The sequence below is a fragment of the Desmodus rotundus genome, chromosome 6, assembly GCF_022682495.2.
Source record: "Desmodus rotundus isolate HL8 chromosome 6, HLdesRot8A.1, whole genome shotgun sequence".
Classification (NCBI taxonomy): domain Eukaryota; kingdom Metazoa; phylum Chordata; class Mammalia; order Chiroptera; family Phyllostomidae; genus Desmodus; species Desmodus rotundus.
The window spans coordinates 12197780-12222816 of NC_071392.1; the positions used below are offsets into that span (position 1 = coordinate 12197780).

Below are 25037 nucleotides of genomic sequence, written 5' to 3' on the forward strand. Positions count from 1 at the left end.
GGGCAGTGGCGGGGACAGATAACGTCCACACAGAAGCCTCTCGGCTTTTTCCTGTCTCAGCCGTCAGGGTTCCTCGGGCCGTCCTGCGCTCTGCCAGTGCCCTGGCCGAGTGACGGGGAGCTCACTCCCTGGGTGGGTGAGCACGGAGTCCGGCGGGCCGGTACGCCCCTGGCCAGCTGAGACATTCGAGAAAGCGATTCCCCCTTCCAGCGGAGCGCTTCCCCGAGTTGCCCATGCGTCGGCCGAGCATGCAGGTCCACTGAAGAGCGAGCAACGGTGGCGCCGTCGGGGCAGGCAGCACTCCCCTCACCATCCCCACTGCCACTGGCGGAATCGCCCAGGCCTCCGTGAGCCCGACGGCGGCTAGTCTCAGAGGTGGGAACGTGTCCCCATTCCAATTTGCGCCAACCCTGGGGAGTCTGGGCGCCGCTGGCCGGCTGTGCAGAGACGACTGCTCCGCAAAGGAACCTAGGTCGTGGGGCTGGTTGCCCTAGACAATGTGTGAGGGCGCCCCTCTTTCTGCTCAGGGTCTTTCCAGCGGACAACTGAGGTCCTCCCTGGGCGCCTGCCGCCGCCTTTCTGAGGCGCTCTACCCTGGTGGCTTTGAAGGCCTGGTACTGAAGGAACCCACCAGGCAGCTGGAGATCTGCTCCTCCCCAAACTCGCTGTCCTCAGAATCCACGGGATGAGAGGATCTTGCTGCGTGGGATCTGCGTGGGTCTTCCTGGATCTTGCACTTCCATTTCACTGTGTTGGCAGTGGGTCACCACAGTGCCAAGTGACTTCCCAGGGTCCAAACCTGTTCCTGCAGCCTTGGGCCTTTTGCTGCTTCATGAATGCTTCAAATGCACAAAAATCTAGAACCAAAACTTGAGCAAGTAACTCAGGATGGGCCATTGTGCTGCCTACTGACCAGCTTCAGTCCAGGCTTCTTCAGAACCTACCCTTTCTCCTTAAGAAAATGAACACAGCTTCCACCCTGATTGGAATAAGGGTGAGGAGACTCACAAAGCCCTCCATGAACAGAACAGACCCCCACTCCTCTCCTCCCCAAATGGGCTGGCAGCTGCAGTCCTAGGTGTTATCCTGTTTAGTTGTCCCTCCCCCACCCATCCCTCCCTCTCTTTCTTTTTCCCTCTACCCTAGCCTCAGCTCCTCTGCCCTTTCCCCCTCAGTATCTTTCTTCCATTGCCATTATCTCTGCGCCCCCAACCCCTGTGGGAGAGAGAGGGTTAAGATGTTCTGCAAATGCTGCTCGTAAAGTTGCTTGGATACATTAGAAACACATGAATATCCTGAAATACAAAGTGTCTTTAAAACCAACTGAGGAATGTTTATCCTAATGCTGGATGGATGCAGGGAAATGTTGCCAGGGAGCAGTGCTGACAGCCTTCTCCCAGTTAAAGTGAGAGCAGGTAAATTTCATTTGCTAGTGAAAATCAAACTCCATTAAAACATAGCTTCCCTTTGTCCTTTTCTCTTCTAACTGAGAGCCCAGGGCCCCATGGCCCACACTGGTAAAGAGTCCCCAACCCTTCACCCCCACCTCCCAAAAAACAGCCGAGGTCTCTTTCTTCAGTGGGAGGCTTCACGACAACTAAGCCCCACGGGGCACCCCAGCTTGCCCTAAAAGGTAGGAAGCCATATCTGCAGGGTCTGGAACAAAGGCCAAGCCACTGGACTGCTGCCACCCTCCATCTTGCCCTTGCTGCCCGTTCAGGGCCCCTTGGGGTAGATCAGGGAGCACCAGACAGAACACACCTGCACCCGGCCACCCTCTTCCTCGAGGGCCACTGCCTTCGGCAGATCCATTCTAGCTCACAAAGGGATACAGTTGTCATTGCCAGGATTCAAGATGATGGCACCTCTCTGCAATCCCATAGGGATTCCTGAGCCTGGTAAACAAACAAACAAAAAAAACCAAAACAAAACAAAACAAAAAAACCCAACAACCCACAAACCGGAGAGAGAGGGTCAGGGCCAACTAGCTGAGCAGGCAAGTGAGTCTCGACCTTGCTGTTGGGAAAAAGAAGAAATGCGCTGGGAGTCCTGTGCTTGCTTCCCACAGCACACCCCAGTTCTTTGCTGCCCTGCAACCCTTCTTTTCCCATAGCAAGACAGTGTGGTGGCTGCCTGGAGGGCTCAGAGGCTAAGAAACAGTATTGGGAACCATTAACAAATCTCTTATGTCCCTTGACAAATGACATGGACAGAAGAGAAAGAGCTTTTCTTGCTTCCAAGGGAGTAGAAATCCTAGAAATTGAGATGAAAAATTATTCACGGAGCTCTTTCGAATTTTACAAACCATCCCCACTGGTTGGTGGCTACAGCTCCATGTCTAACGGAACTTGCAGACTTTTAAAAACAGGGACAGCACGCCAGGACGCCTTTGACTCGCCTGATAGAAAAGTTACTTCATATATATCGAGATCCAAGACATGAAGGGAATGAGCAGGCTGCCTCCCTCTAAGTAACCATGTCTCGAGAGTTTTTGAAAGTTGATAGGGAACTAAGAAAAGATTCGAATAACTTGATCACTAACGATCCACCACAAAGCTCAATAAATAATTCAGGCCTGAAGTCCTTCCCTGGAGGGGGGCTGCCAAGTTTAAGAAGCAAAGACTAATTTGAAATGCAACCCAAAGCCTTCCCCCAGCACCGTCCCTCTCAGACAAACCTGCTCCAGGGCTCCTCAGCGGACAAGATGAAATCTTGTCTCACCATTTTTGGTGAGAAGGGACCCAGTCGACTTTGGCAGTCTGTGGAGCTGGGGCCCTTCCTCTGCGTGCAGGGCTTCCTCTCCAGTGAAGTGGGGAGAGGGACGGGGGAATGTAGAGCTGGCCTTGGCCGCTGTGTGCACCGGCAGCTGCGCCATGACCAGAGGTGAGCTGGCACAGGCGCCAGCTGGTGGGGGCTCCCCGAGCTGTGTTTTCGTTTTTCCGGGTCTGGCTAGCAAACAGAAGAGGTTTGAAGCTCGGGCCAAGAGCAGGGTGGAGGCAGAGAAGAAGAGTCTGTAAACACTGCCCCAAAAACTCCACAAAGGCAGCAAAAATTGCTGGATAACCAAACAGAGCCAGAAACAAGAATTCCAACGGAGAAAGGAGTCAAGAATGAAGGGAGATGGGCGGTGGGCCTTTCGCAGCTGCCTGGGTCTCCAGGCTTGTGTGGCAGTTCTCATGCTGGCTTGACTGCAACTTTCAACTTGACCTTGGCCTCCAGCCGCGTCTGACCCGTATGTAAAACAGCCCTGAAGTCCTCAGGAACTGGGGCCTTGAACCCTACCCTGCCTCTTTGTCGCCATGAGTTTTACAATGCCACTTGGAGGAAGGAAAAGGGGGCAAACAGGCCCGGAAAGTAACACAAAAATCAGGTCCCTACAGAGGCCAGTTCTTTAGCCTGCAAATGGACAGTCAGGGAGGAGGTAAACTGGGGGCAAATCAATATTTACCCGGAGCTACTAAAAACGCAGGAGGAAAAGGACACACTGGTTATGTGTATGGTGAATGCCGGGGGCAGGGGTGCAGGGGGTGAGTTGTAGAAGGTTTTATTGGGCAATGCTTACATTGGTCCTGGCAAACCTGGGGGTCAGAATCGATAAAAGCTCGAGCCCAGTCTCCTCGGTCAGACCCTGCAGGAAGACCGGGAGCCTTAGAGATCCGATGTGGAGGGGCGGGAGTGGGGTTGCAGGGGCTAGGGATATTGGAAGCGCCCTGAGCTGAGGGCTGAGTCTGCAAGCTGGGACGAGCGGGCAGGTCCAAACCTGGCTGCTCAGCAGTCCACCTGGGCTGGAAGGGACTGTATGGAGCGCTCTCCCCAACCCTGCCATCCCGGTGCAATGCGCCAACTTTCACTTTGAATGCAGGTTCCCCTTCTGGGCATGCGACCAGATCACAGCCTCCACGATTGGAAACAGAAGTATTTCCCGAGTGACAGGACCCTCAGAACTCCTCACCAAATCATGGTCACTGCTTGGCTTTTCCAGCACCGACATCCCACCGTGCTCTCAGAAAAGGGTCGCGTTTTCCAGACACACAGGAAAGGCTTCTCAGGATGGTTCTTGGGTGAAGGAGGACCAGGCACCCTCTGCAGGATGGAAACTGTGTTCTCCCCAGTCCCACTGGGGAGGAAGGTGTGAAGTGGCCCCAAAGAACCCCTTTCTCCTGTCGCAGAACAGAGAGAAACAGGGAGTGCCCAGGTACCTGGAAAGTCAGCTCCTGCTCAGGCTCTATGAAGCTTCATTAGGCCCCAGAAGGGGGGTTCTTTTGAGTCCCAGCCAGCACCCCACCAGCCTGTTCCTCTTAAAATCCTTCCAGGACTGGCTAGCCCCGCTGGAGGTGGGGAAGCACTGGAGGACGGTGCACACAAATTTCGCTCTCCATCTCACAGTCTCGGGGGGGAAGAGTTGTTACTGGTGCAGAGTGAGGAGCAAGCTGTATATAGAAGTGTGAATGTGTGATCAGGGTACACTTAAATGTGTGTCGGTGTGGATGTCATGGGTCGTTCTAAGCCTTTCGGCCTCAGTGCCGGTGTATGAAATTGCCCACCAACACTCAGGACTAGGAAGTAGAGGGAGCTCCTAAATGCAGTCCAAGCATTCCGATGGAATGTCCTGGGCCCCACGAGCCAGGCGCATCCGAAACCGCCCAGCCACTGTTCCCCTGCAAAGAGAGCCAAATCGGGACGCTATAGAAGAGGAAAGCAATAGTGTCCGGGGTGGCGCTTCGCTGCAGAAAGACGCGTGGATAGATACCTGAAAAGAAGACAGCGCTGGAGGCCCCAAGAAACCCCCTGCTGCCTCGCTACTACATCATCCCCGGTTGCCCGCAGAGTTACCTGACCTGTCCCCATCGCCTCAGGTAGCAACCCCACAGCGCGTTTCTGTCCCCTCCCAGCCTGACGCTGCTCTGAGCCCCACTGGGATCAGGGAAAGGACGGGGAGCGGTGAGGAAGCCGTCCTGCCCTCCCTGCCGCACCGCCCTCTCGGGCCCCTGCCTCTCCCTTGGGTGGAGGGTGTGCGCCGCGCGGCGGGCGCTGGCGCGGGGGACCTCGCGGGCGGCGGCGGACGGCGGGTGCCCAGCACAGAGCCGGGGCTGGAGCCGCCCGCTTTGCATACGCCGTGGGCGGAGCGGGGGGCCGGGCCAATGGGCGCCCGCCTGGCGCGACCCCGCGGGGCGCGATCCGCCCCCCTCGCTCGGGCCCCGGCCCCGCGCGGCGCGCTCTTCACTTCTTGGGGGCTTTTTAAAACAGCGCCACTGGGGTCTCTCCATGCGGCTCGGGCTATGACAGCCTCCGTGCTCCTTCACCCCCGCTGGATCGAGCCCACCGTCATGTTCCTCTACGACAACGGCGGCCTCGTGGCCGACGAGCTCAACAAGAACATGGAAGGGGCGGCGGCGGCGGCGGCAGCGGCGGCGGCGGCGGCGGCCGGGGCTGGGGGCGGGGGCTTCCCCCACCCGGCGGCCGCGGCCGCGGGGGGCAACTTCTCGGTTGCTGCGGCGGCCGCGGCGGCAGCGGCGGCGGCGGCCAACCAGTGCCGCAACTTGATGGCGCACCCGGCGCCCCTGGCGCCCGGCGCCGCGGCCGCGTACAGCAGCGCGCCCGGGGAGGCGCCCCCGTCGGCCGCCGCCGCCGCCGCGGCCGCCGCCGCCGCTGCTGCAGCGGCCGCCGCGGCGTCGTCCTCGGGAGGGCCCGGCCCGGCGGGCCCGGCGGGAGCCGAGGCGGCCAAGCAGTGCAGCCCCTGCTCGGCGGCGGCGCAGAGCTCGTCGGGGCCCGCGGCGCTTCCCTACGGCTATTTCGGCAGCGGCTACTACCCGTGCGCCCGCATGGGCCCGCACCCCAACGCCATCAAGTCGTGCGCGCAGCCCGCCTCGGCCGCCGCCGCCGCCTTCGCGGACAAGTATATGGAGACCGCCGGCCCGGCGGCCGAGGAGTTCAGCTCCCGCGCTAAGGAGTTCGCCTTCTACCACCAGGGCTACGCGCCCGGGCCTTACCACCACCATCAGCCCGTGCCTGGCTACCTGGATATGCCGGTGGTGCCTGGCCTCGGGGGCCCCGGCGAGTCGCGCCACGAGCCCCTGGGTCTTCCCATGGAAAGCTACCAGCCCTGGGCGCTGCCCAACGGCTGGAACGGCCAAATGTACTGCCCCAAAGAACAGGCGCAGCCTCCCCACCTCTGGAAGTCCACTCTGCCCGGTAAATGGCGCCCCCCTTCTCAGCTGCGGTCCTCCGGCTCTGCTCCAGCTTCTCCTCCGCTTGCTCCCGGGCCACCCTGGTACCCCTTCGCTGTCTCTTCCTGACCTGCCCTAGCGGCGGTATTCCCCCAGGGACCCCGACCCTGCTGACTGGCGCTGCCCGTACCGCCCTTGAGTTGGGCTGGCTCCTGACTCTCCTTGGGTGAGGGATGGCTGGGAATAAGCTTGTTGGGACCCTGGTTGGCTTCCTTCTCCATCTGTGCCCCGCCCTCCCTAGCCCTTGACATCGATTGAAGGTTGGGAAATTGACCTGGAAACTGTTTACTAAACTGCCCGTATTCATTCTCTCAGAAATGGTTTCAGTGTGGAAGCATCAAGTGTTCGGGGTTGGGGAATACAGAGAGGAGCTAGGCACCGAACTGTTGTTGTCCTCTGAGCCCGGTGCTGAGGTGTGGGCCGCTAGGCCAGACGATCAAGGGATCCCAGGCGGCCGGGCCGAGATGGTCACGGGAGCCCTAGGCAATTCCATTTCAGTGCAAAACTAACCACTCTCCCCCACTGACCCTCCAGATCTGGGCAAAAGGCTGGATTTTGCGGAGCGTGGCGAAGGGTAGCTGGGCGCTGTAAAGCGGCCAGCTCAGACCAAGCTGCCGCCTGTGTCCTGGCCTGGGTCTGCTCCCTGTGTAACTTGCCTTCTTCCCTATCTTCCAGACGTGGTCTCGCATCCTTCAGATGCCAGCTCCTACAGGCGGGGGAGAAAGAAGCGCGTCCCTTACACCAAGGTGCAATTAAAAGAACTTGAACGGGAATATGCTACAAACAAATTCATTACCAAGGACAAACGGAGGCGTATATCAGCCACCACCAATCTCTCCGAGCGGCAAGTTACAATCTGGTTCCAGAACAGGAGGGTCAAAGAGAAAAAAGTCATCAACAAACTGAAGACCACTAGTTAATGGATTAAAAGTGGAGAAAGAGGGCAACTTGAAGAAATGCTTCAGAACTCATTGCTTTACCCAGATAACGATTCTAACGCTTAATAATAATTGAAGAATGGGAAGGAGACAGAGAGAGAGACACTGGCATTTTGCTTTCCTAAGGGGGATCTCTTTCTCCTTGGTGGAATCCACTATTTTAAAACTTTAAGAAATGGTAAAGACCGCCAGTTCTTCTGCCAACCCCACCAGACCGTTAAATGACAAACTCTAGAGTCAGATGTCAACCCCCAAACACGCAATTTCAGATAAGTTACACATTTACTGAAATCTTGTAAGTATTTATGTGACCGTTATACTTTAGGACATTATGTTATATGGTAATAACCCAAAAGCTGGTTACAAAAGCAAGAGGCTGTTGTGAACATCTGCTTGTCCTTCGCCATCGCCATGCCCTTTGCATGTGTTACGTGACTGCTCAGGTAAATCTTAGCGAAAACCCTGCCGTTGTTGTGTATTCTGCAAAACATGTCATGTATAGCTTTAGAGGGGGAAAGAGAAGGTACTGAAGTAATGCTTTGGGACGGTGTTCTATGAAGGGAGATAGGGAGAGAAAGCTCTTCCAAGGATCAGTTGTCTGGGTAGTAAATACAACTGGCCGAGCCTTTCAGGCTACAAGGGAACCCCAGGCTGGGAAATGTCCTTCTGATAATAATTTTTATGTGCTTATAGCAAGCATATTTTGTGGCATTTGGACTGTATTTTCTGCCCTGATATCATTTACTTTCCAAAGTATTTGATATATATATATTTTTAAGTATTCAAAGCATCAGGCTTCACAGAATTCATTTTCTGTCAAATCTCCAGAGAAGTACCACCCCAATATGGTGGACTTTGGTTTAAATACAATTAATTTTTCATTTAAATTGCTATTTTCCAATATTTACTAAACATATTGCTGGAGAAATAGTCTTTCTTTCTTTCTTTCTTTCTTTTTCTTTTTTAGAAAACTCAGAATGGAAATCCATTCCCCTGAAATATTTAGATGTTTACATTCTATATTTTGATCTATTAAGGGAATTCGTATTTTTCCATGTTTATCGTGTTCCAAGACCACATTAGAAAGTTTAGGAATTCATCTTCACAGCGCATTTTTAATCAAGCAGTTATTTCAGCCAGCACATTCATTTTGTTCATATTCACTATAAAATGCTATCTTGTAAATAAAGACATTAAGCACACTGTGAAAATGTATTTGTGCACCTGCTTTCCAAATATCCCTAAAAATAATAATTAAAACGCCTTAGACCTGTAGATAGTGCTATAGTGGTGTTAATTATGTTAATAAAATAATCACTGCCATTAAAAGCTGAAAGAAATAGTCATTACTTTCCTGTGCTAGATGCGCACTACACAGAAAGAAAAGAAGCAGGTTTGTTCTACATCAACCAAGGACCGTTCTTTTCTCTTATTATTTAGTTGGGCTTTTTTTTTTTTTTTTTTTTTTTTTTTTTTTGGTGCTACACATTTTTTAAGCAAAGGGAGAAAGAAATCCCTCATAACCAAAATCCTGAAAATTTATAAAAGTGCTTCAAGAAAGTTAAAATGTCAGGTATTCTGAAAATGAGAAAAAAAGAAAGGAGGAAGAGATAGTGTAAGTCCTCAGGCTCCCTGTAGAAAATGAAAACCAGTTGTTTAGTATCAGCGATGCCCAGGCTGTCGTGTTTTAAAATCTGCTGTTGGATCTGCATGCGTCTGACAGGGCAGGTTTTGATATTTGTTGAAATGACAGGACTAAGGAAAGGCCTTAAACCTTGACCTTGAGAAAAAAAGACAATTTGTGACCTTGACTTTTGACAGCTCATGAATTGGCCTGGGCTGGATTAGTAGATCAAGGGCGCCACCTCGTGTTGACAAGCTTCCTTGTAATTCTTCAGCTTCAGGGGAATCAAAAGGTCTTACCTTCTTGACTCCTTAGAGATTTAGTACTCATTTCTGTGGCTCCAGATGGAGCAAATTTCAATATTTGTAAGTTATACATGTGCCTGTACATATGTGAATATATATCATATATGTGTATACATATATGCATATCAGTGCTTGTGTGTGCTTGTGTGTGTGTGTGTATATATATATATATATATTTGTAGAATCTGTACAGATATAGTATCATTAATTACTGATGACCTAAGATGTTGTAATTTAAGGTGATTTCTAGAGTTGAGGTACAAAATGTACTTTACATGATGAAGTTTTGCTTCTTTTCTTTAATGGCCAAGTTCAGTTTGTTTTCATAGTGACTCGTTCTGCATCAGATTTCTGCAGAGCTGCTTTAAAGCTGTACCTTTTTGTCACAATTTAAGAGGTGTTCTTAAATAACCAGTCTTTTGTGGCCCTCACCCTCCAAGTGGGTCTACCATCCTAATTAGAGCTATGGGCGAGTCTATACGGCAAATAAAAAGCTTCAGATGCCTCACTAACTCTAGAGTTCTAGAGTTACATTTCAGAAATTCAAAGAAACCCACCTCTTAAGAGGTCAGTACGGAGAGCTTAAAGATCTCATATCTACAAAATGACCATAATATAGGTGCAGAAGGAGCATTATCCCGGACAGCTCAGAGCTGAGTGCCGCTCCTGGGTGGTATACAATCTTGCACTGATATTTGCAAAGCTGCCATTTGACTTACGGAAGAAATATGTACATTTAATATTAATAACCACCATCAAAACTATGATAATTATTGTTTCTACTATTCCGTGACCCCTAACAACACATCAGGTGCTGTGTTTAGAGTCATAAATAATACATACGTATGTTTATATATTTAATATACACAGAGGGTAATGCTTTTGTGGGACCCATGCTATGCACATATGTATTGCAATGTTGGTGGAACCAGGAGCCTTATGATGCAGAATTTTGAAATGAGGTTAATTTTATCTTTATGTTAGAGGAAAGTCATTGTGGCTGGAAGAACCGTATTCATCATTTTATGGAAAATAATATTGGTTGGTTTCAAACCTGACGGAAACCTCTCCAACCCGAAGACATAAAGCTTGTTTCTAGATGGAGAATTATAGAAGGCATCTCTAAAGCTGTCTCAAAAACAGCACGGTCTTGAACTATACATATGGAATGGCCTTGCGACGTGCAATCAAATTTTGCTGCCCTGAGGACCGTACTCCACTGTGGAAACAGAATGAAAACGATGCTTCGGATCAACCTCCCCAAGTGTTGTGCCACAACACTCCATTTCTGAATGAGCTGCCATCATTCCAAAGTAACAGCTTTCACCCCAAATGTTTAAAGTGGAAAATCCCCTCAAAACTGGATCGAACTGTATGTTTACGAACGGCTCCAAAGGGGACTCTTCTGTTGGTGGAGATATTTTTCTTTAGATGTAAGAAATGTTCTGAGCCTCAGGCCTAGGAAGGAGGCCAGCAGCAGCTCTGCAGAGGAATACCGCCCCTTTCACAAGCCATCCCCATTGCAGGAACTCTGGGTAAAGTAGTCGTTTTTCCTCCCCTCCTCTGTCTCTACAGTTTTTGAAAGTAATGACAGAAGATATTTAAGAGGTTTTTAAAATGACTCCCTTCTTGTTCCAAAATGGCTGTTAATAATGTTGATTTTACGTAACTCCTCTCTTATTTAAAATTCCCCTGGATCTACCAGACCCCCTGCAGTAACCATGGATTATGTTGGCTCCCGAATGCCCCCAAATCATCTAATCTAAACCCTTAGAAAAAAAAGGAAATCCAGGAGGACACCAGCCACCGTATAGGAAAAATGACACCAGATACTGGCATAGTGTTGCTGCATAGCTGATTTGAGTATATTTTTTTTCTAGAAGGGAAACTTTTTGAATAAGATGTTGTAAATATGCAAACAACTAGACACCATTTTCATTTATTAGACTAGCAAAGATTTTAAATCCTGTAATGACCTGTCATGTTACCATTAAAAAATTGTAAATATGGAATTTAGGAGGGAAAAAAAAACCCTATTTTTTTTCCATCTGCTCTTAATACTGTCAAATTTATTAAGCTATTTTAAGTGGATGATTGTAAAATGTCATTACTATTTATGCCTGATGCAGAGCTGAAGTCATGCATTTAAATTGTGTGGTTTTTTTTAAACCAAAAAAAAAATTTAAGGAAGAAAGGGGGAAAACAAAATTACTTTTAAAAAATTTAAACCTAATTGAAATATTTTCTTAAAATTCACGGGCAGCGCATTTCAGCTGAGGGTGATATAGTACGTGTGCAGGTGGTGACAGATTTCACCGTGTAATATATGTGCCGCTCACACCTTGCTGAGTGTGCTTGGTGAAGATGCGGCCTCTCAGGCACTCCCGGCGAATTCTCGAGGCTCGAGCGAGACGAAGGCTGCCCCGGGACTGCTCAGCTTTAGACCCGGTGGGTTCAGAGGCGCCTCTCCGGATTTGCGGACCTCTACGGAGGAGACGCTGGGGGCAAGCTGATTTATGCGCATTCCTTTAAAGTTGATAGAATGCGTGTCAGCTGCCCAGGACCTGGAGAACCAGAGAAACGTGCAGCGTAGTTGCCCACATCCCATTTTTCATAAGCAAAAAATGTAGCGTTATCCACGAGGCCTGCGGAGATTTTTGCCTGGGTTTTCGGAGAGGCACACAATAATTACGTTTTCATCCGCTAGGCCGCCGGGCAAATAACAGGTGATTGCATTCTTTATGAAAACACCCACTTTCTGATCGGCTGCTTCAACCGTCGCGCATTTGCCAGCGTCCGCCAAGGCCTAAACGCTGTTCGCTATTTTTAATGGGATTCTAAAGAGGAGAAAATAGACGCTGGCACTGCAAACCGTCTCGGTTAGCACAGCCGAGGCTGTTCATTTCATTTCTGCACCGCCCCGTCGCGCCGCTGCGGAGCCGGATCCACAGGGCACGGGTCCTGCCCGCGGGTGGCCGTGGGGCGGCGGGCGCGGGGCCTCCCCCGGTGCGGGGGCGCGGACCCGCGGGAGAAGCGCCGCTGCGGACTCGGAGCCTCCGGATGCCGCGCCCGTGGGGGGCAGAAGCGAGGCTCAAAACCCTCCACGCTTGTTCGTGAGCCCTCTACTCAAAATGGAGGCTCCAACCCTACGGAGCCCGCCTCGCTCGGGGCTCGCCGGCGGGCCGCGGCGCGCAGCCCGCACTCCAGGCCTTGGACCCCGGGGCTGCGCCCGGCGGACTCGGAGGCACCGGGCGCCCGCCCTGGGGAGACTCCCCGCAGCTGCAAACTGACGTCACGGCCGCCCGAGCGGGCCTCCGCGGGCGTTATTTGAGGAGGACAAGCCGATTGAAATGAAGGTTTTGTGCGGGTGTCCCCTCTGCGCCCCGCCCTCCCCCAAAGAAGAACTGGGTATTTAATCTCTCCCGGTTTTAATTCTTGGCAGCGTGGAAGGTGGTTTGCAACGGGAAATAAAACTTGACAGGAGCATTTTCTCTAAAAGGGGTTCTGAGATGGGCTGAAAAGAAATCGTGTTCTTTTCTACCAAATACTTCCGTTTTCCGAGCCCCAGGCCAAGGGGTGGGGTGAGATCCTAGGGAGCGGAGCGGAGAGCGAGCTGGCAAGCGCGGCCAAGTCGTGGGCCCGAGCGGCCAAGTGCGGTTGCCCGGGCAGCCACGGGTCTCCGCCCGGGCCGGGAGGCAGCCTCGGCCCCGCCGCGCCCGCGCCTCTGGCGCACTCGGCCCGGCGCTGTCCGCCGCCCCAGCCCGGGACCCCGCGAGCGCGCGAGGGTGTCACGGCCAGGGGCCGGGTTGGCACGCACAGTGCTACCTGGTGCTGGCTGAGGGCGCCGGGGTCAAGCGAGAGAAGAGGACCCCGGGGTGGGCCTTAGACTGCTTGGCTCTACCTCTGAGCCTTGTGGCCTAGGGGAGTTGAAGACAAGAGCTCGAGAGGGAGGTGGCGAGAGCACTGCAGGGTGCTTTGTTCGGGCTGAGGGTCTGCGGACCCTGCACAAAGTGGACGGGGATGGGGGTGAACGGTGCAGCAGGAGAGGATTATCCGGGCCGCTATTGGGTGGGAGAGCCTGGAGACAGTAGAATCCCCCTCCCTCCAGCTGAGAGAGCGACAAAGGTCAAGTCCTCCACTCCATGGCCGTCTCCGCGGTCAGGGCCGGTGCGCTGCGTGGCCCCAGGAAGGCAGAGGACACACAACTGGCCGGCGGCAAGCAGGTTCTGATAGCTTGGGCTCGAGGACTTGGGGCAGGGGTTCTTTCTCGGTTTCCAGCTCCATGGCCCCCAGCCCTGTTGACGTTCCGGCAGCCACCGATGCAGCCAGTGGTGGCTCAGGCCGTGCCACCATGGAGTCCTGGAAGAGCAGGGTGCAGGAGACTTGAGTAGGTGAGGCCTATCCCCTGTGAGAGGCGCCTGGAAGGTGGAGAGGCGGAAGATGGAGATGGCTGGATCTGAGTTCTGAGTCCTTAACTCCCATAGAAACAAGGGACCAGGTAGGGACCAGGTAGGACCAGCAGGCCAGGAATAGGTTGAGGGAGCAGGTACCCTGATGGGAGCCTCTCCTGAAGTGCCTGAATCCGTGATCCCCAAGAGTGCCCGAAGTGTGTTCTGGAGGGGTGGTAGCCCCTTATCTCTGACGGTAGCAGGTCACCACACCAGGCCCAGCAGTCAACAAATAGTTAAGCGTGGTTTGCTGCTGAGCTTATGGCTCCAGGTAAATCAAAGATTCTCTCTCTCTCTCTCTCTCTCTCTCTCTCTCTCTCACACACACACACACACACACACACACACACACACACACACACACAACAGAAAAGCTGGGCCTTATCCCCAGGGCTGCCTGGTGGAGCAGGGCCTAGAGGGAGGAACACTAGTGGGTGAAGAGAGTGCCTGTGGATGGGTACCATGGCAGATCAGCCTTGCAGGTCATAGGGCAGGGTTGGAACGTACAGGGGCTCATCCTTCTCAGGTCTGGAATGTGAGTCATGAGTTGTGGCTGAATAGAAAGAGAGGAGTCTGGGGAACTGTCCCCGAGGGCTTGGGGGTTTCCTGTGAGCTATAGCTGAGGGGACCCAGGCCCCAGGGCCAGAGCTCCCCTTCTGGTTGGGCTGCCCTCATTCGTCCCCTTTATTGTAGACATAACCAGCTAGGAAAACCCGTTTGGGCCGAAGTTGCAGGGAGAATAGAAGGCAGTCGCTGAAAACCAGGGATTTGACCTTCGAAGTTCCTCCCACCCCATTTGTTCCCATTCTGTGGTAGTGAGGGGAAGTCTCTAATGAGTACACAACAATAAAAATAATAGTTCTTCTGAAAGAAGGTAACCCTTTTTCTCCCACCAGTTTGGAGCCACTAAACTAAATAATAACCAGGTGGTTTGGGTGTCTAAGACCTTCAGGTGGGCCCTATGCCACACCCCTCAGAGGCCAGGGGAAGAATGTGGACTTCTTCAGATATTGAGGAATCTCTGATGAGTGAACCTGTGAGTCAGAACCAACCAAAAGTTCAAGTTCAAGACATTATCTGTTCCCATGCTTTCCAGGAGGGGAGAGGAGCTTGTGGACAGGTGGGTGTCTTGCCAACCCAACAGGATAAATTATCCCCTGCCTCTACCTAGCAGTGACAGAGAGGAGTCTCCTGATAATATCCTCTCAGCCCCAAAGCTGCCTCTGAGCAGCGCTGATCTGCGGATAGACCATTTCCTAGTTTCCTGAGAACAAATGCTCGATGCCCTGGGCCTTTCCAGACAATCCCTATTCGAGGCTCACCATGGAAGACAGATGTACCTCCAGAACACCTCCCACTAGAAGGAGAGAGCCCTCAGTGGGGGCCCGGCCTCTGAGCAGGGGCCAGGGAATTGTACGGCCATGTTCACCCTGGGTCCTCCAGCTGGCTCTTGCACCTGTGTGCAGTGTGGTCACACAGTTTTCTGTGTAGCTTTATAGAAACAGGTGTGACATTTAAGGACAAAGAAAGGTAGAGGCTCAGACCAAGGAGAGGCAAAAAAAAAAAAAAAAATTGGTGCCTTAAGTGATCCATAGGTACATGACCATAGATCTTTGGGAGGGAGTTTATCCAGTGAGCCTGACTCCTTCCTGGCCAGCTGCCACCCAGGATTTCTGGGCCTAGAAAAGCAGAAGCTGGTTCCCTAGAAGAGAAGGTGGAAGTGCTGGAAAGAGAGGGAGGGGGAGAAAAAGGACACGTAGGGCCTCGGAATGGAGTATTCAGACGGTGATAAATCCATTTCAGATCCCTGGTGGAAGCCTGAACTGAGGAAGAGTCAGGAACCTAACAGGCCCTCTTCTCTATGCTTGACTACTGGGTGCCCTCCAGTGGCACCTCAGTTCTTGCTCAGCCTATGAGAGGCATCAGGAGAGGCAGGAGGCTGAAGAAGGGGAGACTCCGTTGGAAAGACGCAGGGCAGGAGACAGGCAGGGAGCAGCTGCAGGGAGACAGGACTGGCTGGGGAGGAAATGGGGTGAGCAGGCAGTCTGGTATTGGAACCACACCATGGACTATACGCTGAGCACTCAAAGGGTTGCAAGTGCAGGCAATGGGGGCACAAGGAGCCACTACCAGAGCCCAAGCCAGGCCCAAGGAAAGAGGAGCACAGCCTCGCCCCAGGGCCTGTTGGGGTTGGGAACATCAGAGTCTGGAGGTGTTCCCTGCCCCCAGCTCTATCCTCCCTTGCTGCTGAGCAGGTGTTAAGCCGCCTATCAAGTGACAGTTCTTTCGGGCTCAGGCTCACGTCCCTCGAATGACTGTGCTGGAAACATCCCCAAGCACAACAGTCCCAGGGAAAGGCCTCACATTGCCCCGGTGCGCACTGACCAGCCAAGGCTACCCAACCCCAGGCACCGCCAACAACCGCCCTCGGGCTGCTGCCCAGACCCCGTCGGCTGCAAGAAGAAGCGGAGGCAGCAGTGCTGGGCAGAAGCACCTGGACACACTTTATTCCGATAGCCTACCTAGGAAGGCGCTTGGAGCGCGGGGTCGCACGAACCAGCTGAGTGCGTCCATGCCCGGGAGCACTCAGCCCGTGGGAGGAGGGTCCGGAGGTGCTGCAGAATTCCCCTAAACCCCCGCACCCCCCAACATTAGGGCCTAATCAAATGAAGCCTTGGAAAGGCGAGGTGTGCTTTGCTGAGCAAATCTCCTCGTTAGCCATTTCCGCCTGAAGAGGGTGGCGCGGGCGGGCGCCAGCCTTCTCCTCTCCGGGTGGCCATCTCCAAATGCTGCGCGGGGAGCGATGGGGCCGGCCCTGTGAGGGCTGCCTAGACCTTGAAGTTTGGAAAAACAAGAAGAGAAGTTTGGAAAAACAACATAAAGAGATTGAAACGGCTCCCTCCCTTCTCCGCAGACACGCACGCACCGTCAGTCCGCCGCCACTTCCTGCCTTTGTTTTTCTTCCTCCAAAACATTTTTGGCCTCTTGCATTCGCTGCTGTGGGGCTCCGGGTTGACGATAGAAGGAAATACATGCCGAGGATTGTTTTCTGGAGATGGCCCCGCGCTATGGAAATCTTGAGAAAGAACAGCTCATGAGAAACCAGTCTCCAGGGCCAATGTCACTGTCTTGCCCGGCTCAGCCGCTTCAAGAAATGCAACTCGGACTTGGACTTCCAGGGCGGCCTTAGTCCCCGTCGGGTCTTCCCCTGAGCCCTGAGCAGGGTGGGCTCAGCTCCGCTGTTGGGCCTCCTGCAAAGCGGAAGAGTCAATTAGGCTCAGAGTAAAGTCAAAAACCAAGGACCCCGTAGCTCTGCCTCCCCTGCTTCCCCAAGATTTGGTCTGATCCTCAGAGCTGCGCCCACCCTCAAACTCCCTCCCCCAAACATTCACACAGCCAGTAAGTATATTCTGGGCAAGAAGGGCAGGAATGGGCAAAGCTGGGAACAGTGCCGCAGCCTTGGGGATCTGAGAGCCCACTCTTGTCCCTCCCTGCTGGGGAGCTAAAGCATTCACTACCATAGGTGTTTCCCCTTCTCCTGGCATCAAAAGCCTTTGCCCTCATGCATCTTCCCAGCTGTGCCCTCACACACCCCCTTCCAGGCTACAAGACCCGCCTGGCACCCCACTTCTGTGCAGCCTTTTGAATTCTTCTGCCAGCCGTTCCCGAGCGCCTTCCTCTGCTCCAGCCTTTCCTCCGGAATTTGCCTTTGTCTCCTGCAGACACCCATGGGATCCAGACCTGCCGGCACCCTCTCGGCTTGGTTCTCAAGGACACGGAAGACTTTGGTTATACAGAGCAGAGCACATCCCCATACCAACCTTTCTGTGGGGACCTCTTCTCCCTGGCACCAAGGGGTAACCGATCTAATTAGGAGAGGGGCTGCAAGCAGCTGGGGGAGGCAGCCTGGCGTCCCCCGCTGGCAGGCCACCACAGCCTGTCTGCTCAGGCACAAGCTGAAGTTGACTGCCAAAAGTGCTATAAAACCCCAGGTCTGTCTAGAACTGTTTTCGGTTCCCCTAGACGCCCCCGGGTTCAATTATATCCTTAAAAGCCCTAATACAAGTGCAAGAATTTGTTTGCCTTCACCTAGGGGCGGGGCAAGCCCCGCAGTGGTGGCGCCTTTGTTGCAGCAGAGTCACTGAAGCCCCTCATGCATTCCTTTTGTTTGAGGGTGGGGGTGGTGGGGACTGGGTGGGCTCTTGGGAGAGAGTTTGGGAGAACCAAAATCAAGCCAGGGAATGGCTCAAATACTGCTAATTGAAAACCTCTTCTTCCTCCTTTTTATTCTGTCTCCAAGAAAGAGATACTGTGGAGAAATAAATATTTTGCCTTGTTGGTCGCTGTTGGAAATCGAAGTTTGTTTGTTTGTTTTCTTTCCGCTGCAAGGCAATCCCATAATCATGGTTCACAGCTTTAGGTGGTCTCAAGCTACGCTTCCCCGACAATCTTTCTTCCCACTAGACCCTTTCCTTCACACTGCTACCACCCTCTGCACAAGCGAACAGTGGACAAATATGTCACGTTTAAAGATGCACAAATAATTTTGAGTTCAGCTCTGAGGGATTACAGGGCATGAAAGTTCTTGCAGCAAAACCTGGATAAAGAGTTCATTAAACCAGTGTGTTGGAGTAGTATGATTTGTGATAAGCTACCCTCTGAAGGGGGGAGTAGGAGCCACATAAACATTAATGCTAATAAATTAGTTTACTCCACTGCAGAGTAATTATTCGATATTATTGACATTTACAGAGGGCATTCAAATGCAACGGTGAGCCATCACTTGGAGAAAATACATAATGAGAATATTCCTTTTCCAGTGCAATACATGATGAGATTTGTTATTGAGTCAGTTACAGTCAGCTCAGCAATAAATAAATAAATCGATGTTGACACTTAAATACCAAAGATGTTAGCGTTTATACTCTAAATCTCCCAAAGATATATAAATACCTTCAGCTATTTCCTGGATGGGGAAAGGGAAAAGGTTATTCTTTTTCATTTTCGACTTTGCTTCAGAGACATTCAGCTCCTTCCAAGAAGATAGGTGAGGGGAGGCCTCAGAGCTGGGCCCCTCCCTGCCCCTGGCTCTGTCTGGCTGCTCCAAGTCTTCTTCTTTCGATTCTCCCAGACGTTGTTCATTCAATCCTGCAGGATGGTGAGCATGTTTCACCATCATATTTTTTTCTTTCCTCTTCCCAAGAAAACTAGACCCACACTAGCCGGCATGGCCTCGGTCTCTATATTTATCTCAAACCTAGCCTTTTAAAGGCGGCCTTAACACCCCAGGTGACGGGAGTTTGGGAAACACACCTCTCTCCTTTGGCATTGTGTTTCTTCTGTGGGAAGGGCAGCAGGAAGGGCGCCGAACCTTCTGAGTTTCTGCCCTGCACATCTCTGGCTCTCATGTTTTGCAAGGAAGGGAGGAGGCATGCTACCCTTTTCTCAGCCACGCTCCCTGGCCCTCACCCCCTTCTCACTGCCCCCACTATCCACACAGCTCTGGAGTTCTCCAGAAGCCTGGTGGGGCCCTGAAGGTGCAGCATACCCAGGAGAAGACTCCTCGAATGTCACCGCCTCTAAAGCAGCCCAGGCTCGCCTCTACTGCATGCTTTCGCGAGTCCTCAGCTTCGGAAGACCAGGCGGGCAGGCGGACCAGTGCGCGGCTGCGCAGCCCCCGCGCCTCCGGCTCTGCGGAGTGACTCCGAACCCCCGCAGGCCGCGGGGAGTAGAGGGTGGGGAGAGGACGCCGGCCAGGAGGATGAAGGGGAGGTGGATCCCGGGTAGGACGAAGGCCCTCGGGGACCTGCGGATCCCTGACAAACCGCGGGGGAAGCCGCCTGGTTGTTGGCGGTTTAGGGACGGAAGGCACTAAAGCGGTTCGGAAGTGACCATGAATGCGAGCGTGTAATCAAGTCACCGTGCAAATCGGCAAGCCTCGAGGCAGGCACATCCACGGTTGCGAACCCTGGCCCCGAAGAGGGTCCAGCCAGGGTCGGAGGCAGAGGTGGCTCCCAGAGCAAACCTGTGGGAGGGAGACAGCGAAGAAGGAGGCGCGAACGCGATCCTCCAAGTGAATTGATTCCACGACCACGCACGGGCCACGCAGCGAGGAGCTCCCACCCGGGCACCCCCAGCCTGGGCCATCCCTCGCCCCGGGAGTGGTGAGTGGCAGGAGCTGAGCTCTCTCACCGCCCGCTGCGCACTGGAGGGCCAGGACCGTGCCGCTGAGCGCAAGCCAGGCTCACCCCAGCCTCACCGCGCGCCGGGAGGCCCCCCAGCCAACATGAGTTACACCGGCGATTACGTGCTTTCGGTGAGAACACCGAGTGACGATCTGTTGCTTCCCCTGAGGTAGCTACAAAGAAAGAAATCCGGGAGGGAGGGGAAGGGAAAAAAAAAAAAAAAAAAAGGAAAGGGGGAAAAAAAGGCCCGGACCAGCTCGCAGCTTGTCAATTTCAACATCGGGTCACATGACCAGCACCTCCCTGCTAAGGATGGGGATAGATTTCCACGTCAGCTTACGTCTCCAAATTTCTACTTCACGGATCCGCTTCAAAGAGGCAGCTGCAGTGGAGAATCATGTTAAGCTCGGCTACTGCGGAGAGCCCAAGGTAGCCCAATGATGGATTTTGATGAGCGTGGTCCCTGCTCCTCTAACATGTATTTGCCAAGTTGTACTTACTACGTCTCGGGTCCAGATTTCTCCAGCCTCCCTTCTTTTCTGCCCCAGACCCCGTCTTCGCGCCCAATGACATACTCCTACTCTTCCAACCTGCCCCAGGTCCAACCCGTGCGCGAGGTGACCTTCAGGGAGTACGCCATCGAGCCCGCCACTAAGTGGCACCCCCGCGGCAATCTGGCCCACTGCTACGCCGCGGAGGAGCTCGTGCACAGAGACTGCCTGCAGGCGCCCAGCGCGGCCGGCGTGCCCGGCGACGTGCTGGCCAAGAGCTCGGCCAACGTCTACCACCACCCCACCCCCGCCGTCTCGTCCAATTTCTATAGCACCGTGGGCAGGAACGGCGTCCTGCCTCAGGCTTTCGACCAGTTTTTCGAGACGGCCTACGGCACCACGGACAACCTCGCCTCCTCCGACTACCCGGGGGACAAGAGCGCCGAGAAGGGGCCCCCGGCGGCCGCGGCGACCTCCGCGGCGGCGGCCACGGGCACGCCGGCAACTTCAAGTTCGGACGGCGGCGCCGGCGGCTGCCGGGAGGCGGCGGCGGCGGCGGCGGCGGCCGAGGAGAAGGAGCGGCGGCGGCGCCCCGAGAGCAGCAGCAGCCCCGAGTCGTCTTCCGGCCACACTGAGGACAAGGCCGGCGGCTCCAGTACGTATAAAGGCAGGGCCCAGCGCTTTATGAAAGGGGAGTTGGAAATCTAGCGCAGCACCGCTGTTAAATTTTTATATGCTGTTTTATAAGCATATAAGGTTTATGAAGGGCCTTTAGGTTTCCCCCAACAAAACTTTGTTATAAAAGGCGGGATCACGTGGCGAGTGCTGAAATTGGCCGTGAAATACCCACCGGCCAAGGCATGCCTGCAAAAAAAAAAAAAAAAAAAAAAAACACCAAAAAAAAAAAAACCCTTCCCTTTTTCCCCTTCTCAGCTCCCAAGCCCGGCAGCTCGACCCCTCTCAGGGCCAGCTCGGGGCCGGGGAGCCGGAGGTGGGCGCCTGTAAATTCCCCCTGCAAGGGCTCCGGGAGCCTTTGATAGCGAGGTAATCCGGAGATTTTTATAAAAACCATGTGTTGCGCCGAGTCTCCAGTCCCGGCCGGGATTCAAAGGCATCGCTGTTTAACGATGGCGCTAGAAGCGTGTTTAGCAGATAAAATAGCCCGCTTAGCTCGAGCAATATATTAAGAGAAACAAATTAACCCAAAGTTGGCTTTTTTTTTTTTTTTTGGTCCAAATGAAGTCATTCTCCTCCTGCGCTGTGGCAATTACTTGCCGCCTTCTGTCCATCCGCATGTTACTCACAATTGTTATTCAATCTGTCCAAAGCGGGGTTTTTTTTTTTCCCTTTATGTCTTGTGGGGTTTTATCCAAAGGGGGAGCGAGTGCAGCCTGCCCGCAGCTTTGGGAAACCCCTCTTCCCTCCACCCTACCTAAAAAAGCAGCCTTGCCCTAGGGGGGCCGGGACAGCTGTGTGGCCCGGTGCTCAGAGAAGGCCCAGGGTAGGGGCTTCTGCTGACATCTCCTGACCTCGCAGAAGCCAGGAGGCTGGCCAGAGAGGCAAGAGCTGGTGGCCAGGACTCAGGCTGACAAAAGAACCGGCAGCTGCCCCACATGTTAAGGAGGAGAAAGACTGGGGCAGGGGGCGGGGGGCTGGGGCTGCCTTTACTGCCTCAGGAACCGGCCGCCCAGGTGCTGGAAGGTGAAATGTCCCCGGGCGACTGTTTGTTTAGTCTGGCCAGGCTGGAGGCAGCCAGCAACCCCCACTCGGCTGCTTAGGAAGCGGGCCTCCCCTGCATAAACTCTTCCCTTGCTGTGAGGAGTCCTCCTTTCTGCTCTGGAGGCAGCAGGAGCAGCCTCCCTGGGGGCCTATCTAGGGAGCTGACTTTTATCTGGGACTGAGCCTCCGCCTGCAGCCTGTCCCCAACCCACAGTAGAAGCCTGAAGGTAGGGGCCTGGAGAGACCCTCAGGGGGCTTGGGTAGAGCTTTCAGTTCCTGGAACAAGCCCCTTTCCTCCACTCAGGGCTCTAGGATGAATTGCAGCCCCCACACCTGACTTACTCCCTGCTTCTTCCTCTGCAGGTGGCCAGCGCACCCGCAAAAAGCGCTGCCCCTACACCAAGTACCAGATCCGGGAGCTGGAGCGGGAGTTCTTCTTCAGCGTGTACATCAACAAAGAGAAGCGTCTGCAGCTGTCTCGCATGCTCAACCTCACCGACCGTCAAGTCAAAATCTGGTTTCAGAACAGAAGAATGAAGGAAAAAAAAATTAACAGAGACCGGTTACAATATTACTCAGCCAACCCACTTCTCTAAAGCTCCAGCCAGTTGGATTGGGTGGGGGGCTTCATACACGTGAGATTACATGCAGATTTTGCCCTTGACAAGGTCAAGGCACACAGTGACTTTGAAGAAAGGAGGTTGTGCAAGAGAGGGGCTGCTGCAGGGAGATAGCCCCAAAGAAGGCGGCCTGGCACTCGCTGGGGCATCTGTGGTTGAGATTCCTAATAATAATTGGTTTCAGAGAGGTGTGCATCAACTGGGAAGAATGGTTTGGGACCCCTGGTGGTTCAGTCTTGGAGACTGTGGAGCTTTGGGCTGGGTGTGGTCTCCATGAGGGACTGGGCCCCCTGCCAGGCCCCCTGGAGATAGACCTCCCAGGACCCTCCACTTGGAGCCTACCCTCCCTGCCCCAGGACCCCTGCATCAAGAAGCTTTTCAACCTCCAAACCCAGTTCAATTTGGGGACAGGAACGGGAGGAAAGGGGAGGATTCCTAGGTGTCCGGAATGGGGTTGTTTTCCAAAGCCAATGTGAAAGACACCTGGACTAAGAGGTGGATATGAAGTGGGAGAGGGCTGCTGATCCTTGAGGAAAAGCAAAACAAAAAAGAAATCTACTATTCCTGGTGGCATTAGTGGCTCTCCACCCCTCGTAGCCACTCACCGCACTGTCTCAGGCCTGAGCTGCTTAGCAGTTGCCTCTTGCAGCCCACCTGGTTTATCCTATCATTGAGGGTCTTCGTCCTGGTCTGCCACTCAGGCAAGCCTAGAGCCTGGTTGCAGAGCAGACTCTTCCCCAAGGTGGAAGACATCAAAAAGCAAAGAGGCTGCGCCCAGGCCGCTGGCCCCTCGATCTCTGCAGGAAATGCCTGTGGAGTGCGGCAGCTTGGCAAAGCCTCTGCCACACTTAATTGAAGCTTGGATTTGCTCAGGGGAGGAGCAGGCCTGGCCAGCGGTCCCCCAGCTATGAGGGGCACAAGTTCTCCAAAACACCTGGTTCTGGTGCCACACTCTGCCCTCCAATGCCCCAGAACTGAGTTTGGAAGCTTCCTGCGACCTTCTAAGAGATCAAGAGTGATTTGGAATTATTTTAAAAGATAAATATTATATTATATATATATATATATTTCCCTGCAGAACCAAAGCAAATTTCAAAAGATACAATGTAGAGGGGGAAAAGATGATGAAGAAAATATTTAAAGGCTCTATCTGTTTACAGTGTTCCACGGTTAAACTCACTCACTGCTAAGAATATTTGAATGTACACTTCATACAGGGATGGTGTTCGAAAGACTTGTAAATAAAGGAACCATAACCTATGTTGTTTGATTTTTTTTTTTTTTTTGCCATTTGTTGATTTCCTTTGGGATACTATGGAGGGGCAGGAAGGGTGTTTGGAATGGCCTTTTTAATTTCTTGTGATATTTTGAAAGCATTGGGGGTTTTCTCTGAGGTAGTTCTGCCCAACAGTGTCAGGGGACCTCAGCTGAGAAAGCCAGGCCTCCTCTCCTGGAATCTTCTCTGCTTCCCCATGTTAAGAAGCATCTGGTGGCTCTGTCTGTAACAGGAGTGTTGGCCTGTCTTCTGTTCTCACCCACCATGGATGTCCGATGTCGCAGCATGTATACAGGCGATATGGCACAAGGACAATAAAGACTGTGGAAACTTGAGTATCGGGTCCTGGTGTGACATTTCTCTCCTTGCTCCCCTTCTACTGCCAAATGTCTAACCACACCAACCCCCGCTCCCCCCACAACACACACACCAGGAAAGGGGCAAGTTACCAGGCCCCTGAGAGGGTGGGGAGGTGACTTAGGGTTTAATTCCCCTAGAAGCCAGATTTAGGGAGCCAAGGTGACTGGCCAGGTCCTTAGGGGAAAGGGGGCTCCAGGAATGGGGTGTCTCAGGTCTTGGAATATGGGTTTCATTCTCTGACCCACCCAGCCTTGGGCGAAAACTTTAAGGCTCGAGGTAGCCAATGAACCTGATCCCAGACTGGGCTCCCTCACCTCAGGACTAGCAGGACTGAAGGGGAACGGCTCTAGAGTGCTCTGGGGAACCCTTCAGCAAGAGGGAGACCCACCTGGGTACAAAGACAGAGCAGACTCTCAGGAGACTCTAAGGGTGCTTTCTCCCCAGCTCCCAGCTGACACTGCCTTTTCCCTTTGGGGAAAGAAAGATGCCTGTTTCCTCTTTGTTTCCTGCCTTTGAACTTCTGCCTTAAATTTGGACATCACCCATAACCTTGAGGGGCAGGGCGGAAAGGCCAGAGCTTTTTGTTGCCACCCCACCCCCACCCCACCCCCATCCCACCCCACCCTTTCCCTAGCCACCCAGGCAGAGCCAGAGCAGCACAGAAGATCAAATTTGGAGAAGGGCCCCAGGCCCCAGACCCCGCTTTGTTTATTTGTTTGTGTGTTTGTCTAACTGGCGCGACTGGGAAAATCGAGCTCAAAGAGGAGCGGGACAGACCCTGGAGATGAATGTCTAGGTTGATAGACGGACACCGAGGTGAACAAGGACTCTCCTGAGAGGCAGG

At 53.3% G+C, this 25037-nt stretch overlaps 2 protein-coding genes and 1 long non-coding RNA gene across 4 annotated transcripts; 2 read left to right on the plus strand and 1 right to left on the minus strand.

Moving 5' to 3' along the window:
• The first annotated feature begins 5257 nt into the window (after window positions 1-5257).
• On the plus strand, window positions 5258-8409 carry HOXA13 (homeobox A13). Its single transcript, XM_024563148.3, has 2 exons — window positions 5258-6192; window positions 6903-8409. The coding sequence occupies exons 1-2, from the start codon at window positions 5280-5282 to the stop codon at window positions 7145-7147; spliced, it is 1158 nt and encodes a 385-aa protein (XP_024418916.3). The 5' UTR covers window positions 5258-5279; the 3' UTR covers window positions 7148-8409.
• Window positions 8410-16030: 7621 nt separating this feature from the next.
• LOC123480012 (uncharacterized) lies at window positions 16031-20363 on the minus strand. The gene is made up of 5 exons (XR_006655866.2): window positions 20228-20363; window positions 19091-20109; window positions 18496-18690; window positions 16469-16793; window positions 16031-16376 (listed from the first exon to the last, which is right to left on the minus strand). It is a non-coding gene; the product is annotated as an uncharacterized lncRNA (long non-coding RNA).
• Window positions 20004-23813, plus strand: HOXA11 (homeobox A11). Of its 2 annotated transcripts, XM_071221836.1 has the most exons (3): window positions 20004-20156; window positions 20327-20873; window positions 22301-23813. In XM_071221836.1, the coding sequence occupies exons 1-3, from the start codon at window positions 20016-20018 to the stop codon at window positions 22531-22533; spliced, it is 921 nt and encodes a 306-aa protein (XP_071077937.1). In that variant the 5' UTR covers window positions 20004-20015; the 3' UTR covers window positions 22534-23813. The 2 variants fall into 2 exon arrangements, with proteins under 2 accessions (XP_071077937.1, XP_024418905.2); XM_024563137.3 differs by having other exon boundaries at window positions 20037-20873.
• Window positions 23814-25037: the final 1224 nt, after the last annotated feature.